The 18,580-nt window shown below is 38.8% G+C and overlaps 3 protein-coding genes across 4 annotated transcripts; 1 reads left to right on the top strand and 2 right to left on the bottom strand.

The window, feature by feature from the left end:
• Window positions 1-166: 166 nt before the first annotated feature.
• Window positions 167-814, bottom strand: LOC131688169 (uncharacterized protein K02A2.6-like). Its single transcript, XM_058972335.1, has one exon. The coding sequence runs from the start codon at window positions 812-814 to the stop codon at window positions 167-169; it is 648 nt and encodes a 215-aa protein (XP_058828318.1).
• Window positions 815-4,970: 4,156 nt separating this feature from the next.
• LOC131692388 (transmembrane protein 267) lies at window positions 4,971-6,601 on the bottom strand. Of its 2 annotated transcripts, XM_058979401.1 has the most exons (4): window positions 6,501-6,601; window positions 6,054-6,121; window positions 5,623-5,928; window positions 4,972-5,550 (listed from the first exon to the last, which is right to left on the bottom strand). In XM_058979401.1, exons 3-4 carry the CDS (start codon window positions 5,905-5,907, stop codon window positions 5,197-5,199), a joined length of 639 nt encoding a protein of 212 aa, XP_058835384.1. In that variant the 5' UTR covers window positions 5,908-5,928; window positions 6,054-6,121; window positions 6,501-6,601; the 3' UTR covers window positions 4,972-5,196. The 2 variants fall into 2 exon arrangements, with proteins under 2 accessions (XP_058835385.1, XP_058835384.1); XM_058979402.1 differs by lacking the exon at window positions 6,054-6,121 and having other exon boundaries at window positions 4,971-5,550; window positions 6,501-6,585.
• A 6,254-nt stretch (window positions 6,602-12,855) lies between these two features.
• On the top strand, window positions 12,856-14,591 carry LOC131691501 (transmembrane protein 50A). Its single transcript, XM_058977949.1, has 3 exons — window positions 12,856-13,205; window positions 13,279-13,410; window positions 13,902-14,591. The coding sequence occupies exons 1-3, from the start codon at window positions 13,116-13,118 to the stop codon at window positions 14,163-14,165; spliced, it is 486 nt and encodes a 161-aa protein (XP_058833932.1). The 5' UTR covers window positions 12,856-13,115; the 3' UTR covers window positions 14,166-14,591.
• The last annotated feature ends 3,989 nt before the right edge of the window (window positions 14,592-18,580 follow it).

Raw genomic sequence — 18,580 nt, 5'->3', positions numbered from 1 at the left:
GCGATACGTGACAACATACTCTTTCGGGTTGAACGTCGTCAACAACTTATCTCCTGGCAGCAGGTTCTGCATAAGTAGGTACTGTATCGCTTGTGGAGAGTGGTGACTTCCTTGCGCGGCGTCGGAGGTCCTCTGCCTGCTTCCCTTTCTCTTTCAATACTCGATCTCAGTCCCGAACGTCACCCAACGGTATTGTCTCGATATCATCCAAGGCCGGTATTTTTAATCTGATCGTTCTTCCGTACAGTAATTCCGTCGGAGTTTTACCCGTGATCGAATGAGGTGTGGTGTAGTACATCAGTAAATACTCCCGAAGGTCCCGACCCAGCGCATGATTGATCTGTAAACGCTTTAGAAGGGAGCGATTTTGTCGTTCGACCAACCCGTTTTCCTGTGGCCAATATGGGGTTGAGCGCAAGAGAATAATCCCTTTCATTTTGCTATACTCCTCCAATTCAGTCCCCACAAACTGTCTGGCGTTGTCTAAGGTGATTGTTTGTAGATAACCGAGTCGACTGAATATTTTGTCAAGCCTCTCTACGGTTTCCCTGGCTGTTATTTTAGTCATTGTCTCTACCTCCTTATAGCGACTGTAGTAGTCGATTACAACAAGTAAATAACATCCACAGGGTAAGGGTCCGAGAAAATCTATGGCTACCTCAATCCACGGTTTCGAAGGCATTTCACGACGGCTCATCGGCTCCGGTCTATTTGGCAAGCTCACCAATCTGCGTCCATCGCATGAATTAACCTTTTTTTCGGTATCACGGTCCATTCCGGGCCACCAAACCCGGTCACGCAACCGCCGCTTCATCACCGATTTGCCAGGGTGGCCCTCATGAGCCAAGACCAACATACGCGATTTCAAACAATCTGGAACTACCAGTTTATTTCCCCTAACTACAAGTTTCCCGATGAGTCCCAATTCGTTCTTGAAAGGAGCAAACGACTTAACTTGTTGGGCATCCCAACACCCAGTTTATAAACACTGCTGTACAGCCTCCAAAGTAACATCAGTACTGGACATCTCTTCCAGCAACTGCACATCGATCGCTGCTGATTCTAAAACGGCTAGTACCATGAACTTGCTTTCAGCATCGAACTCCTCTGGTTCTTGTTCCTCGACCAACCGTGATAATGGATCGGCTACATTACTAATGCCTTTACGGTATTTCACAACAAACGAAAACGACTGAAGCCTAAGCACCCATCGTTCGACTCGTGCACATGGTGTTGAAGTGGGTTTGAAAATCGCTTCCAAAGGTTTGTGGTCTGTTTTCAGCTCGAACTTGCGTCCTATGAGATAGATGGAAAATCGCTCCACAGATCAGAATAAAGCGAGAGCTTCTTTTTCTGTCTGGCAGTAACGTTTTTCTGTCGCTGTCAGACTTTTGCTGGCCTAATATCACCGGTGGGCCCTTCAAATTGTAAAAGAACTGCCCCAAGAGCAACTGGTGAGGCATCAGCTTCAACCCTTGTTCACATACTGTTATCGAAAAATCGTAAATGGTGTACGTTCCCAATCATGTCCTTGAGTTTAGCAAAAGACGCACGTTGTTCGCTTCCCCAGGCAAAGTTAACCCCAGCATGGGTTAGTTCACGGAGCGGAGCAGTTATTGTCGCTAGATTTGGCAGAAATCGACCGATGTACGTAACCAAACCCAGGAAACTGCGGACTTCCTCCGCGGTTGTAGGTGCTCAAAATCTTTGAAGAGCTTCTACCTTGTTGTTCGAAGGATAGATTCCGTCCGATGATACGACGTGTCCTGGAAATTCCAGTTGGGCAACCTTGAACACGCATTTACTCTGATTCAGTAGTATACCGTATTCATTCATTGTCCACAGCACTGCATGGAGTACTTCATCGTGTTCTGTTTCCGTACTAGCAGAAATCAGAATATCGTCTATGAAGTTGACCACATTCTTACTGAAAGGACTCAAGAATTCTTTGAACGAGCTTTGGGGCACAAGCCACCCCGTACATCAAGCGTTGGTACCGAAAAAGTCCCATGTGGGTAATGAATGTGGTTATGTAGCGACACTCACTATTTAGCTCCACTTGATGAAACGCTTCTTTGACATCAAGCCGGCTGAACCACTTCGCAGACGTGAATCTCGGTAGGAAATCTTCTATTGATGGCATAATGTGCCGTTCCCGTATATCCACGCATAAGCGAAGATCTCCGTTGTCCTTCACCACTGTTACCAACGGTGAGACCCATGGACAGCCACGCTCCACCCGTTCTATGATATCACTGGCAACAAATTTAATTTGTCTTCAATTTTCGTCATGAGGGCGATTGGAGGCCTCCTGGGTTGTTGGCAGACCGGTGGTACAGTTCCATCGATCGGAATTTTCACCTGGACATCCTTGATGTTAGGAAATGGTTGAACTCCTGTGGGTGTAATTGTATTCACCCCGTGGGTACTCGGTAACCCGATAACTAAAACGCCCAAGTCCGTAGCTGTGACCCGCCCTAATAGACACTGTTGACCCCCTTTGACTACATAAAATGTAGCGTCCTTTTCGAGAATCCTACCAGCATCGTAAATTGATACAGTTGTGTCGAATTTTCCCCATATGGAAGGAACACTTCATCGCAGTTCTTCAACTGGTTCCATATTTTTGCTCCGTTCGCTTTGATATAGTTCCAAGACCGTTCATCGATAATATTTTTCATACATCTACCCAATTTGATCCGAATCGTTTCGCCACCATCGCTAATACTGAACAGAAAATTGTTGCCTTTCACGTCATTTGGGATTTCGATTTCGTTTATCTGATGAGACTTGAATCGTTTATTAGGTCTTAGCGATTCTTGCCTTAAATACGGTTTGCGTTTCAGTACAGAGACCGAGTGGCATTGGGCAGCAAAATGTCCGATACGTTTGCATTTAATGCATTCTTTGGACCGCGGCGGGCAAACCGAATTATTCGCGAAATGACCATTTCGACCGCATCGTGTGCATGCATTATTCGAGAGTTTGATCTTATTGATATTCGATGATGATATAAAATCCGGCGCACTGGAATAACTCGGTCCCGGAAGACTCATTGATTACACCTGAAATTTTACAGATTCAAAGGAGCTGACAATTTTTGTGACGCCGTCCAGTTTTAAAACGTCCTTCTGAAGCAGCTGTTCTTTAAGGTCACTCGGTGCATACAGAATTACCTTGTCAACTACGCTGATAGCTCGGCTGTCTTCGGCATTATTACCAAAGTTGCACTTTGTAGCCTGTTCTTGACATCGGAGCATAAATTTTCCTAGTGGCTCCTCTTCATCTGGTTTCAGTGTCCAAAAGATGTTCCGCTCGTATGTCTCATATTGCTTTGGCGAAAAATATTCATCAAGCTTGCTTATTGCCACCGCGAATGGATCGACTGTTTTCGCTTCGTCTTCCTGTACATCTGCCCGGGAATGGAAGCAAATATCTGTTGCAAATCTGGTCCGGCTTTCACCAAAAAAAATGTTTTTGATTCGGGTGCGATCAGTTTCCCCTGTAGCCGCGATTATAAAATCAAGGTTTCTCTTATACTCGATCCATTCGTTCTTCACGGTATTGCGAGGCAAAGATTTGAACTTAAATTGGGAAATGTCCCACTTTTCCATCGTGTTTGCCTAATAGAAATGTAGTTTTACTACTATGCAAATTTTATTACCCGTTTGATGAATTTCAACATACCTCTTTGTAAATTACTCGCTAGATGCTAATGGTATGAAATGACCTGTCTTTCCTATTGACGGGAAATATACCACTGCAATCGCTGTTTTAGAAACCAATCGACTATCCAACACTTCCTCGTTATGGAAGAGTAACGTGCGCGCCCTGCGGCTTTTTCTCGGTGTCCGCCTTTGCGGTTTTGAATTTTCATCCGCCTCTGCGGTCTTCAATTATCATCCGCCTCTGCGGTCTTTTCTTGTCCGCTTTTGCGGATTACAACTCCGGCACCTGGTGTCAATCCTCGTCGCCAATGTAATACTCCGTTTTTTTTTATTATTCATTTGTCTCATTTGTGTAATACACTTTTCTCGACCACCAACATCAGCCGTCACCACTATTCTCTCCCAGGTCCGTACTCAGGTACCACAGATTTCAAAATGGCGTGAAAAATCAATTTCTGGCACCCACTCTTCAAGACCATTCCGAAAATACTCATATTGATTGGGGACCATGCATATATCACATGGACAATTTGGGGGAGGGTAGGGGGTACGAAAAAGTCCACACTTGTCCATGGAGAGGGCGGTGGGGGTTTAGAAATAGTCCACGTGGACTCATATTTATATTTTTTCTTAACGAGGTCGTAAAACAAATTGGCATCATTGGCATAAGAGTTTGATGTTTTCCTTCAAATTATCCCGAAACTGTGCAACACTTGAAGAGCTCCTAACAGCATAGCATGTGCATGCCACAAAATTAGTGGATATCATCACCGAACAAAATGTTGCTTCCAGAAACATTTGATTCAATCTTGTATATCGTTTTCATCAAATATTTTAGAATTATTATAAATCATGTTGTTGAACATCAAACCCAAGCGAACGATGTACAAACTCTAATTCAAACATTCATGTACGTACACCGGGTGGGTACACGAGAACGATTCGCACAAGGCAAAAAGAGTCAACACTAGTGCTGATGAGAGCGAGAAAGAGAAAACTTGTGCCACGAACCTACGTACATGGGGTTCGTTTGTGCAGGCGAACATGTGCACGTATTTAGGTACGAAATAGCGTGTTCGAGTTCGTACACAAAATGTGAGTTTAATATGACCACAGTCCACAGGGAAGTCTGGTTTTTCGGGTTGGATACGATATATGCTTCTCGTTGATGCTTTATAATATAAAGCATCATCGAGAGGTATATATCGTATCCAACCCGAAAAACGAGTACCAAGGAAAAATGAAAATTAATGCATTTAAGGGTTAAATAAATAAACTCTCACAAGTTTCTTTTTTCTTTCAATAACTGTAACCTACTTATATTGTCAAGCGCTAATGGTGTCCCAGGTATTTTTCAGCCTTTTAATACTTGAACGGTAACTAGTGCTCCCAATCTTCAAGTTGCTTCTTGTTTTGTTTCAAGTTATTCATATATTCTTTACACTTGTTTGTCTTAGAATTAAAAATAAACGGAACAAATTGTATTTCACAATTGGATACAAAATAAAAACCATACAAGAGACAGCATTCAGACCACCTCAAGAGCTTTATATTTTGTTTTATACTCCCCCAGAGATGTCGATCGACTTCGCTGCATGTCAAGAAGCTGAATTATTGCGTGAGGACAGAGCTGCGTCAGTGCCAGATACACCCAATAGATGACCGGAGCTGTGCTGTAGTTGAGATATGGGGCTCGAAACCAGAACCCTCTACGGATGGCATCGCGAAGCTGATGGGTGAAAAATGCTATGAAGTTCACTGTTATCCACAGTGATGCGTTAAACTTAGCTTGGGTGGCTATGGTTCCGATCATTGAAACCAACAGCCCTAAAAATATAGAGGAATTATGCAGGAATGGTCGTTCAGATAGGTTAGTTGCATCCTGTAATTATATAAAATCTTCTTAAGCCATTCAACAAAATATTTACTTATCTCTAACTGCATCGCTACCTACATGCAAACTGAAGGATTTTGCCTCGATGAAATGATCCAGATCAATCAAGGATGAAAGGACGAAACCCGTACCAATTAACGCGTACTTCTCGTTTCGTCCGACCTGGTCATGAAAGTTGCGTACAACGATTTCAGTCACTATTAATCCGATCAGTGCGTGAGTTACATTGTCGATAGCCGCCTTCAGGATGTGAGGCTTTTGAACCACCAGGGACAACTTGTCACCGGTGATGCAGACCAGCAAGAGGACGATATGTTTCGCCAGTAGAAGAATCGTTGGAGACATTATTCAGGGGCATTGTTTTTCCTAAAAAATCAATACAATGGTATTACAATTAATCAAGTTTCCTCTTTTTTACAGTTGGCAATACAGACTATGTGAAAATGTGCTTGGTTATAAAAACCAAGATACTATCAGTAAAAACAACTTGCCTGGGTTGATAGATTGATGAAGGTTCGCGACACATTACATCATTTTTCGATTGGTCAAATCTTTTTGCCTGAAACGAAACAAAACTTAAACCAATCGCTCTGTGATTGAAATAGTAAACAAATCGTGCATATGATTGGACTTAATTGAATGCTAGCTTTCTTTTTTGCTTCAGCTAAAACCGGTTACGGTCACGATTATAACATTGGAAATTGAAGTGCAGGAATGACTATCTTAAAAATATCATAGCGCCTAAAATTTGTTTTAACCTACAATAGAATTGTTTAACTAGTTATAGTTTTGAGATGAGAAAATTTTTAATAAGAAACTCAAATGAAACGTCCGAGTAGTAGTTATCATTTAGGCGAACGTCAACACTTTTCGGTTGGCCATTTTCCACAACCCATACAAAAAACAACTTCAAACGCAGTTTAAAAATAGCTACTCACCGGAATGTAACATGAAATTTAATTTTTAATCATTATAAATAATTCGCTCTACATTTTAGCTCATTTTAGTGAATGTTTGTTTAGAAGAAGGAACTGTACCAGAGATGCCAGGTACTTTTTTCAAATGTCTGCAATAATAATTTTAAAAGTCTGGGAAGAACAAAAAATGTCTGGATAGCTAGTGTAACCAAAAGCCTTTATATTCAAAAATCTGCAAATATCTGCAACAAAACTAAAAAATCTGCAAATATCTGCAACCAAACTAGAAAATCTGCAAATATCTGCGTCATCGAAAAAATCTGCAGCCTAAATTAAAAGTCTGCGAATTTGCAGACTTGTCTGCAAATCTGGCATCTCTGAACTGTACCAATAATCACCAGAGATGCCAGGTACTTCTTTCAAATGTCTGCAATAATAATTTTAAAAGTCTGGGAAGAACAAAAAATGTGAGGAAAGCTAGTGTAACCAAAAGCCTTTATATTCAAAAATCTGCAAATATCTGCAACCAAACTAAAAAATCTGCAAATATCTGCAACCAAACGGAAAAATCTGCAAATATCTGCGTCATCGAAAAAATCTACAGCTTAAATTAAAAGTCTGCGAATTTGCAGACTTGTCTGCAAATCTGGCATCTCTGATAATCACCGATACCCAGTTAAGCTCAGCCGGAAATGAACCGGAATTCCGGCTGGATCCAGTTCGTATTCCGGCTCCAGTGACACAACCGATTCTAGTTAGAATCGGTTATGTCACTGGAGCCGGAATGCGAACTGGAACCAGCCGGAATTCCAGTTCATTTCCGGCTGAGCTTTACTGGGTAAGATGTCAATTTGTAATCTACCCTTCAGAAATGCAACGCGTGACGAAAGTGAGAAATGAATCCAATATTTGAAAAGAGCCTAACCGCAAAATGTAAACAAATCGAACGATTTTTATTAAAAATCTACACTGAAAAAACTTAACACGGTAACATCATGAGGAAATCTATTGAATTATTTTAATCCACAAACACATGAAATGCACACGGTTGCCACTTGAATATCCATTCGAGTGTGAGAAATATGATTTTCAAATGAAAAGCACATCAGCATCATAAATACCATTGACTAATATTTCCAAATGAATTTCACGTGAATATCACTTTGTTTTACTTATCGATTTCATTGGTAGAAGAATCGGTGAAATCAATTGTTTTACATGTAGAAATTCACCACATGTTTTTCATGCGAAAGTCATGTGGAAAGTTCATACTTACGACTCAATAGCATGGCAATGAACATTCAATGGATAAATATGTCGTATTCACGTGGAATTTGTTTAAATTAAGTTTGAAACAACACATGAAATGCTTTTTAATGGATTTTCATGTGAAATAATTTCTTTTATTTTTTAACACATGAAAGTAATGTTTGATTGCATATGGTTTTATCGTGTCAATTATTTTCAGTGCAATCGAACATGTGCACACACACTCGCACACAACGTAACAATAGAGTACTTGACAATCTGTAATTGTATTATAGCCGTAAGCTCAAACGCGTACTAACTATTTTTAAACCGGACTAACTTTTAAACCGGCCTAAACTATTTGGTAAGCTTCAACCCAACGATGCTGTCATTTATATGGCTGCGTTCTGATCGACCATACACGACAATGTTAAAAAACAACAAATTCATGTTAAAAAAATGAGTAAATTAGACAACACGGAGAATTGTTTTTCATGCCGATATTTTCTTGCAGTAAAATAGCTTTTCTTCGTCATATGTCTCGTTCCATAGCGTGTGAGAACAATTTGGTCAACATGTAACTGATGTGTTTCTGACCTTAGAACTTTAACTTGGTGGATAGTTTATAGTTGGCCGATGATGTACAGCATTTTGTAGTGACATAAAATTTAATGCACAAAAGAAAATAAGTTTGAAGTGGTTGAACCATCGTGCCATGATAGTTATTTTAAACTTTGATTAAAAAATTGGTTGAAATATTTCAAATTGAATTCAAAATGAACTGTGAATATAATTCTAATTGAACACGATACCTGTCGACACGGGGGGGGAGGGGAGTAGAATATTTATATTCATTTCAAGCTAATTTTCACAAGGTTGGAATAAATATCAATTATAAATAAAGGTTAGATCACACTCTGCGAATTAAAATTGTACACGTTTTTTTCAGCGAAGCTTAAATAAAAAGTAAACAAAGGCCAAACAAAAAATTGACAGAATGAAATTTCACATTTAAAATTCACAAGTGTTATATTTCATATTGTTGATTGCCTATTTCTGTAATGCACCAATGTAGATTGGAACGATTTTATTTGCTAACAAAATTTCTACGATTTTATAAATAAACAGTAATGAATGTTTTGAGCATCCTAGCAATATATTTTTACGAACAAATATATTGATCGCCGTTGCGTTCGCAATCAATTTTAAAATATTTTTATTTGGATGTTTTATGTGAGTTTATTCATATAGGAAAAATGCGTATATTTAAAATCTTTTATTTAATCTTTGCTTAGGGTATTAATGGAGTTACTTTGTAAGCAGTTGACATTCTGAATCAATTTGGGAACTGGTAGTGAAAATAAGAAAATTTATAAAATAGTGCATTCTACGATCTACATCCGATTGTCATTTATTTGGATCTATCCAATAAAGAAAAACTATTTTTTTTCGTTATTCACTTTCTTTGATGTGTGAACGACAGATATATGGGCAATAATTCGTGATAACATGTTATTGATTTATATTACGGAATAAAATGATCCCACTTAATCTCACAGCGATATGTTTAAAGAAAATAATCAAAACAATTCTTATTGCAGTTTTGATTCTAATTCGCAAAAAACAACTTTGATCTGAATATGCGATAATCGATTCGATTTATCCAAATGCTCTCCTGTAACTCTTCGATGAGCAATTGGAATCAAGCGTGTAGAGAGAAGGAAAGAACAGAAAAATCAAAAATACAGGTAAATATAGAGCACTCTATATATCTGACAACCTCAAAAGCTGATTTTCAACGACGTAAATCTGTCAAATGGGTTAAATCCAAATTGCTGAGCTTTCAACATCTTGTATTGCTAAAACGATGAGTTCAACGATTTTTCGACGTCGTGCAAAAATTGAGAAAGCTTCAAGTCCCGGTTACAAAATAATAAATTACAATTAATTACTTCCTATAGTCTGCAATCTGTCTGATAATCAATTGACAGATATAACTTAACAAATTGAACCTGACACTTGATGCAGACAGTGAATCTTCAGAAGGCACCTCGACAAAATGCATGTTAACCGTAACTCAATATTTCCTGGACCAATCGTACTGAATTTTGCACAGTTTTTATTCTTCACATCATTGGTCTACAGTGGAAATGCTAATCGTCTGATGGAAAATTATAAATAGTGAAACAATATAAGCAATCATCGATATTATTTAAATAACGATCAAAATGAGAATATTTGTAGCAGATTGTTTGCCGTCATAGTGTTACTTAGGTTGTATGACATGGCTTTATTTACAATCTTTTATTTAATCTTAGTTTGGATTCTTTCGAAAGCAGTAAATTATAAGAAAACTTCCACTTGCTTATTGTGTTCTTTGTGAGAAGATATAGGTAGAAAAGAGTACACAGTGTGATTATATATTCTTTTCTTTTCCTCTAGTTAAACTAACTAAAAAATTGTGGGTATATTAAACAGCTTCACTCATTTCGATAGCCATAAGTAAACTAACAAACGAAAACAATTTTTTTAATGCAGCTTTGCATCCAATTTTAAATTTTCGTTCTACGGTTTGTTTCAAAATTATTCGACTTCTGCTAACTTGCAATATAACTCTTCGACATGGCATTTGCAAATGAGCGTGCAGCACCTTATGGATAGGACGATAAAGAATATCAAAAAATGACATTTAAAACTCAATTATACCTGTTTTTCGTACGCGATAAAACTTGCTTACTTGCCCTCATATGGTTTGTGTACAACATGGGCCATAATATTGCACATAAAAGTCGAAAAGTTGATTCAAATTATTGAGATGTATGCAAGAGGAATATGGCGCCCCTTTACACTGTTTTCATTTGGCTTCAGGATGCAGCCATTTCTGCGATGACAGGTACTAACGTCTTAGACCGGACTAAACTGAGGCCTAAAATCAAAGATAGTACCGTGCGGCGGTACCAACTAGCTTCAAGCTTACCGCTATTTAGTGTGTTAAACGATTTGTTTTCCTCCATACTCCATGACATATAAAATTCAAAACAAAACCATCAACACTATATTTGTCATGAATTGCGCAATTTGCTGTTATAATGAAAATGTCAATAAAAGCCGTCAAACATATTGTAAGGACATGCATTTAAAAGAATTATAAAACTATTTTTTCATCCCACTGCTGCGAGGTGGGGGGGATAGGTTAGAATTTTGTGACCAAATGCTACGAGGGAGAATTGACATATTGAAGCAGTCTGTCAATATTTTATTACCGCGTTGATTTTGGTAAATCTTGTAAATAGAGCACGTTGCATGAAAGGGATGACTGTTGACAACATCTCTGAATTTTATTAGAATTTTTGGTACATTGTCTCCATTTCTGGAGACATAAATATGTGACGCGGAAAAACCGCCAACTTACCCAGCTCCGGGGTAAGTTAACGGATTGCCAGAAAATAAGCAATTAAATGTAAATTCAATTACATTAGTGGTCTTATGAAATGTGCTGATTGTTTTTTTTCAATAAAACTATATTATTCGACGCTTTTCAGTCTCAGTACCCCAATATTTTGACTTCAACACGTACTCCATATTCAAAAGTAATTTTTTGAAATTATTCAGTCGATTAGCCGAACTAAATGTCTCTTGCATTGGCAGGAGATAAAAGAAAAATATTATCTTACTTTGGAGTGAATTTCAGAAATTAAACTATTTGATGACCATTTTTGCATCGTAAATAGTACCGTCAACTTAACCCGCGTGCGTCACCGCCAACTTACCCCAACCGCTTATCCATAGAACACTATTTCAAAAATAACTTTTTTATGGATAGGTGGAAAGCTCTTTGCATGCACTGGGCATGGATTGAAAATCACCTTAAATAACACAAAATTCTTAAAATTAAGAAAATTTAGTATATTCGAAAACACAATATCGCCCACAACTTCTACAAAATAAAATGTTTCGCAAAAAACACATTGGATAATGTGTTTCACATTACTTGAGATACAAAACGTGAGGCAGCGCTTTATGTCTAATAGAAGCGGAGAAAAGGGGACTACGTCAACTTACCCTAACCGCCAACAGATCTTCTACAGTTTTTTTTGCTTATAGAATTTTTAATTTTTCACCTCTTTTCGGGCTAGAGAAATTTGTTTTGGAAAAATCTCTAACCCTATGCGCGGGGTTGGGAAACGAACCCAGGTGAGCTGCGTACAAAGGCAATCGATTTACCAACTACGCTATGCCCGTCCCCTATAGAGAAGTAATACAGTAAATTAACATTAAATGAAAAGTGATCCTGTAATTATTACTGTTTTTGCAAATTTCAATACGCATTCTTTATAAATATAGGCATAATAAATTCGAGCTATCATTACAAACTATAATCATCAGCTTAGGTATTGTGTACATGAACCAAGTACGTTGGTATCTGAGACGAGACATGCAGATAGCAAAAAATCGAACGTTAAATACAGCCAGGGGGTACTGCAGCCATTTAAACTATATAGGGCAAAAAGAGAGGCTATGTGAGACGAACGATAGAATAAACAGAAAAAAATTTACAATGGAAATATAATCACATTTCTCGACAAACATGTCAAATGGTCCTAAGTGCAAATGAGAGCCTCTCTTTGTTTACTTTCTCTTTCGATTATTACGGCGTCAGCATAAAACTTTTCAATATTGTTTCAGGATATTTCGAAAAACGCTGATTTTGACTAGCATATTATGCTAAGAGTTAATGAACAAACGTATAAACTGCTGAGTTATTAGCGAAAGAGAAAGTAAATAGAGAAACTGTCATTTTCACTTAGGACCATTTGACATGTTTGGCTAGATTTGTTGTTTCTACATCCAATTTCCTTGTAAACCCGATTTTTACATTGTAGATTTTGGAGGCATGGAGGACTGCATCATAAATACATTAATGTTACAAGAAAAGTTGTTGGTTACAAATAAAACTGTTATAAATTCAACGATTCCACGATCAATTTCGATATTACTTTCTGTTAGGGTCTACAAGTTACTTGTCATGACCGTTGAATTTTCGATGCAGTATATCTGGCAACCCCGAATGAGTGCGTTCAAATAAAGTTTTTTGCTTGACAGTTCACTGGGTTTATTGTTGTCAAAATTGTGGATTGGACTTTTGAACATCGTATGACGAAACGAACGACGAGGACAAGCTGAGAAAGCTATCAATAAAGTAAAAATCATTCAACAGAAAGACGAAAAGTTCAGAAATTTATTGTTTTTATCGAGTGGGACAGTCGTACTGGTGTTATATTGAGCTCCTTCCGAAGCAAACAATATGTGTTAAAAAGTGAACAAAAGTTAAGCAAAAATAAGGGGGACAATTCGTAAATATACTTCAAAACTAACAACTTCGTAAAAATGTCGATCATGGATAGAATCAGACAATCATACTGGATAGAAAACGTCCCAAGGCGAAACATAATTGCGACGCTTGTGGCGTCTTTCCTGGTAAATAAGAACCACAATTTTTCAATGAAGTTTTTCTAATGGGCTAAATTGGATTACACTTGAATGCTTGCAGTTCTTCAGTGGATGGTGGATTGCGATCGATACCGCTTCGGTACATCCCAAATCATGGGATTTCTCCTACTACATCTGTGGCATACTGGCCACAATCAGCTTTTTCATGGTTAATTCAATTTCGAACGAGATGGTGAGTCACATTCATTGTTTGGCAGCGGGTGTTAATTTTGCTTACTGATAATCAGGGGATAAATAAACTCATTCATAGTTTATTTACTTCCTTTTATTATCACACAAAAAATAATTATAGAAATAATAGACGACGATAACTGGGTTATAATGCAGCCCCCTCACCTTGATATCAGCAAAACAGAATAAAGTAGTCACACATTTCTACTCATGTTTGCTTTGGTAGAGCTGTATACACTATTCTTTCGTCTGATACTCTTATAATAGTAGAATCTTTCGTCTGATCCTCTTATAATAGTAATTGTAATAGTAACCTTGAGTTCATCTCAATGCAGTGAATTACTATCAGCTCATTCTAAAAAAATGCACTAGTAAATCGACAGCTTTGTCTACTGACTACATCTGTTTGCCCCTGTAACAAGATAGATGATTAGAAAATCAAACATGACTAATTTGAAAACAATGTATTATTTTCTGACCCCTTTCTAACAGCTTCATGGTGGCGCAGCCTACACCGGTGGTGTTCTTGGTGAGAGCGGCATCAAGGTGTTCCTTTTCATTGGATTTGTACTCGGTTTCGCTTCGATCATTGCTGCCATCTGGATTATGATTGCGGAATTTGCTACTAACACCGACAAGCTGGAGAAGGGACCAGGTTATGCCCTTCTGGTGCACAACATCTTCATCTTCTTTTCGTCACTGATCTACAAGTTTGGTCGTCACAGTGACGATCCGTATGCCGCTGGAATCTTCTAAAGAAAATAGAGAATTATTTCTGATTTGGTTTGTGTATTGCCATCCGTGTTTGTGATTATGCGCTATTTTTTCCGTGTCCACAACTTACCGATGAGTTATTTGCTTAATGGGAGCTGCTTCAGAATGATTTACACTCAAACAGTGGATACAACGCGGTGATATCTCATATTTTAGTGTTAATTTTCGTATCAAATTAAATTACTAAACATAACTCACGAACACATCCACGGGAGGTTTGATTTACCATTTAAAGCGAAGGTGAAAGAGCTTGAACAAATATTTGATCGACAAACAACTGTTCAGCTGTAACGATTTAATTTATGGAAAATTAAAATAACATAATATTGCAATATAAAACCGATATTTTGATTTTGAAACATGTATAAATTATTGCAGTATGAAATAAAGGAAACACATAATAGTAAACTTTGTACAACGATTTTAATTAATACAATTATCCCAGACGAAATAGCAACAACAGATCTTTTTGTTCAAATTGCAATCAATTTGTGTAATACTTTAAACACAAGTTGTTTTCTGGCCTAGCGTGCTTTCGACCGAAGCATCGTTTTTCTTTCGTCGTGCCAGGCCTTACCGTTTTGTAATTGATCGGTAACTGGTCATTTATCTACACTCTTATTCTTGTTTACGACGAATGCGATATTCGTTCGAAAGTGGTTTGTATTCTCGTTTACGACAGCAAAATCAAATGGGCTTACTATTCGTTCGAATCACTTTCGAAAGAATCTCGTATTCGTCGTAAACAAGAATAAGGGTGCTAGCTTATAAGAATCAACGCTAGCAAAGATATTTAAGCAGCAGTTTTCTTTTCATTCTTTGGACTTTTCTATTGAATTGAGGGTTTATTCCCATATACACAACGAGTATATAATAAACCAAGAGCGTTTCACGCTGAACTATCGCGTCTATGAACCCGCAAAGGCTGTAGAGATTAACGGTGTTGTCTCCGAATTGGGTTTGAAGTGCACAGACCTATTGAAATACGAAGCTGGCTACTTCGAGGGCTCTTTATTTCATGAACTGCATTAATTGCAAACTATAGCCACCTGTTGTGGTAATTGTGCGGCAAATGTGAGGGAGAACATGCGGATGATGGACTTTGCGTAGTTTCCCACCATGCCCTGTGCACAAACAACGTGGGGGTAAACCTATAACGCTTATAAGCGCCCCTACGCTGCAATGTTAAAGAATGCTTAGTTACTCGGCCTCTCCGAAAACCGTGGCTCGTGTTGAGTTTGAATCTGAAGATCCACAAAAGTTAATCCGGAGGCGTCCAGGAAGAGGTGAAATCTTTCCTTACAAAGGCCGCTTCGTAAAGGTCCCAAAGTGTCCTCGCAGTGGGTGCGCCAACTATAAATGATAAAAACAAAGGAACCCGCCGCAAGTTGTTGCTGGACATGGAAGTTTGATTCCTACAAGGAATACGCAGCACTTCCAGGGACATCAATGTTTTATTACGTAGTTGGCTACCAGGACATTAGTAGGGGAGCCCGGGGCTAGTTGGCGGTTGGGGTAAGTTGGCGGAATCCCCTTTTTCCGTTTCTAATAGACATGAAGAGCTGTCTCTCGTTGTGAACCTCAAGTAATGTGAAACGCATTATCCAATGTGTTTTTGTTTGCAAAACATTTTGTTTGGTAGAAGCTGTTGGCGAAATTGTGTTTTTGAACATACTTTGTAAATTTTCATAATTTTAAACATTTTGTATTATTTAAGGAGGTTTTCAATCTATTCCTCGAATGATTACATTTTTCGATAGTGCGTGAAAAGAGCTTTCAGTATCCGTATAGATATTTCACCTTTCTATACTGCCATGATCCGCATAACAGTCCCATTTGCTATGGGTTTCCTATGCAGGTGGGACTGTTATGCGTATCACGGCAGTATACATAAAAGTAATTTTTTAAATCCTTTTTCATAGAATAGGCTGCTGGGGTAAGTTGGCGGTGACGCACACGGGGCAAGTTGGCGATACTATTTACAGTGCAAAAATAGTCAACAAATATTTTCATTTTTGGAATTCACTCCAAAGTAGGAGAAACTTTTTCTTGTGTCTCTCGTCAATGCAGGGAACAATTATTTCGGACAATCGCCTTAATAACTTCGAAAATTTGCTTTTGAATATGGAGTACGCGTCGAAGTCAAAATGACGGGGAATTGAGACTGAAATATAATAAAAAGTGTCGAATAATATACAGTTTTATTGAAAAGATAATCACCACTGTTTGATTTAATAAAAAAAAGAGTGCAGCGACGAGAAGGATTTTCTTTGTTCTTCCGCGTGGATTTCGGACAAGGCACGACGCTTGTGAATACGGCGATATGAAAAACACGTTCTATTTGATCGAGATCTTAATTGCTACTGATTGAGTGTGTTAGAGTTCACTATTTTATACGTTTAGAGTTCACTATCCTATAATCTAATCCGGAAGTTCATGCATATTTATTTATTCTCTTGGTATTAGTTAATGTATAAATAGAATTCATTTTATAGGCGTAGTAACCCTACTGCTAGGTGATAACAAATTGTAACAAAAATTCATTTTCAAAATATCAATTACTTAACACCGCCCTCTATTGAACGATTAGTTTCAACATTTTTCCTTGAGTTGGTTTTAGTTGCTTCGGATTTCAGCAGTCTGGCACTGGAGAAACCTTTCGCCTGATCCTCTGCTCCGCCGCGCTGGTTTCGAGATTCTCCTTGGTCTCTGCAACGTCGATTGGAAGTATGCACACTTCGGTTATTGCTCACGTAAATAACCCTCTTGCCGTCCTCACCTTGACGACTCTGACTCGACCATCGCTTCCGGGAGCGATTTCCACGATCCGTCCTAAATTCCACTGAAGGGACGGCAAGTTGTCTTGTTTGAGCAAAACTAGCACGCCTTCTTTCAAGGGAATGATCGATTCGTCTTGCCACTTGGGTCGTTGGTGCAGGTGGCTGATATAGTCGCGACCCCAACGTTTCCAAAAATCTTGAACTGTACGCTTCATCTCCTGAAAACGACGAAGGCTGGTGAAGTTCTCACAGGTTAAATCAGGCTCAGGAATGGAAAACATGGGTTCCCCAATGATAAAGTGACCAGGGGTCAATGCTGTCAAATCATCGGCGTCATTTGATAAAGGGGTCAATGGTCGCGAGTTCAAGATGCTTTCGATTTGAATGACCACGGTACCCATTTCATCAAAACGGAACGCTTTGTATCCTAGTATACGTCGAAAATGATGCTTGAAGGACTTGATACCTGCCTCCCAAAGTCCCCCAAAGTGAGGAGAGCGTGCTGGAATATGATGGAACACGATTCCTTGTTCGAGACAGAAGTTATTCCACGTTTCTGATTTGAACTGTTGAAGGTATTGCAGACGCAACTCCTTGAGTTCGCGGTCCGCTCCTATGAAAGCGGTTGCATTATCGCAATATAAATCCGTGACCCGACCGCGTCTACCAACAAACCGCTTGATTGCGTTGATACAAGATTGCGCTGAAAGATCATGGACAATTTCAAGGTGGATTGCCTTCGTTGCCATACAAACGAAGCACGCCACATACATCTTCACGGATGCACCTCGACCCGACAGTGGACGTACAAGAAATGGTCCACAATAGTCTAATCCTGATTTAGAAAATACCCGTGCTGGAGTAATTCTTACCTTTGGAAGAGGAGCCATGATCTGATGCTGGAAGCGAGGATTGCATCGAAAACATTGTACACAATTTCTAACGATTTTTCGTGCCAAGTTTCTCCCACGCAATGGCCAAAACCGTTGTTTCATTGTAGATAGAAGTAACGTTGGCCCTCCATGCAAGGTTTGCAGGTGGATTGACCGTGCAATCAATGTCGTTAACTGATGACCTGCTGGTAACAATATAGGACGCCTTATATCGAGAGGAGCATTCAAATTTTCTAATCTGCCATTAATCCTCACTAGTCCCAGATTATCCAAAACAAGATTCAGACCCTTGATCAGAGATTTGAAGTTTAATTCAGCATTGCTCAGATGTTTCCCATCGTTACCTTGCAATTTTTCAACTGCCCCAGGGAACGACTCAGTTTGCGCGACCCTTATCAGAGATTTGAGCGTGTTGTTTATTTCTGGCCACTCTAGCGATCGAAAATTTCGTTGATTTTGTGGCACAGTGCAATTTCTAGCAAAACGATAGCAATAGGAAGTAACTCTCAGCAACTTAGAGAGTTCCGAAAACCTGTGAAAAATATCATTATCTGAATCAACTACTTGGGTTGTAACTAGTGCTACAACAGGACGACGTTCAATAGCCATTGTCTCATTCGGAAAGCCTTCCAATTGTATTGCTGGCCACAGTTCCTTTGGTTGAAGGATGATACAAGGACCATGTAACCAAAGTTTATCAGTAAGAATTTGCAACGGACTCACC

This window comes from Topomyia yanbarensis, chromosome 3 (assembly GCF_030247195.1).
Source record: "Topomyia yanbarensis strain Yona2022 chromosome 3, ASM3024719v1, whole genome shotgun sequence".
NCBI classification, from domain to species: domain Eukaryota; kingdom Metazoa; phylum Arthropoda; class Insecta; order Diptera; family Culicidae; genus Topomyia; species Topomyia yanbarensis.
Note: the sequence above shows the minus strand (reverse complement) of the source record. Positions and strands in the feature narration are given on the sequence as shown.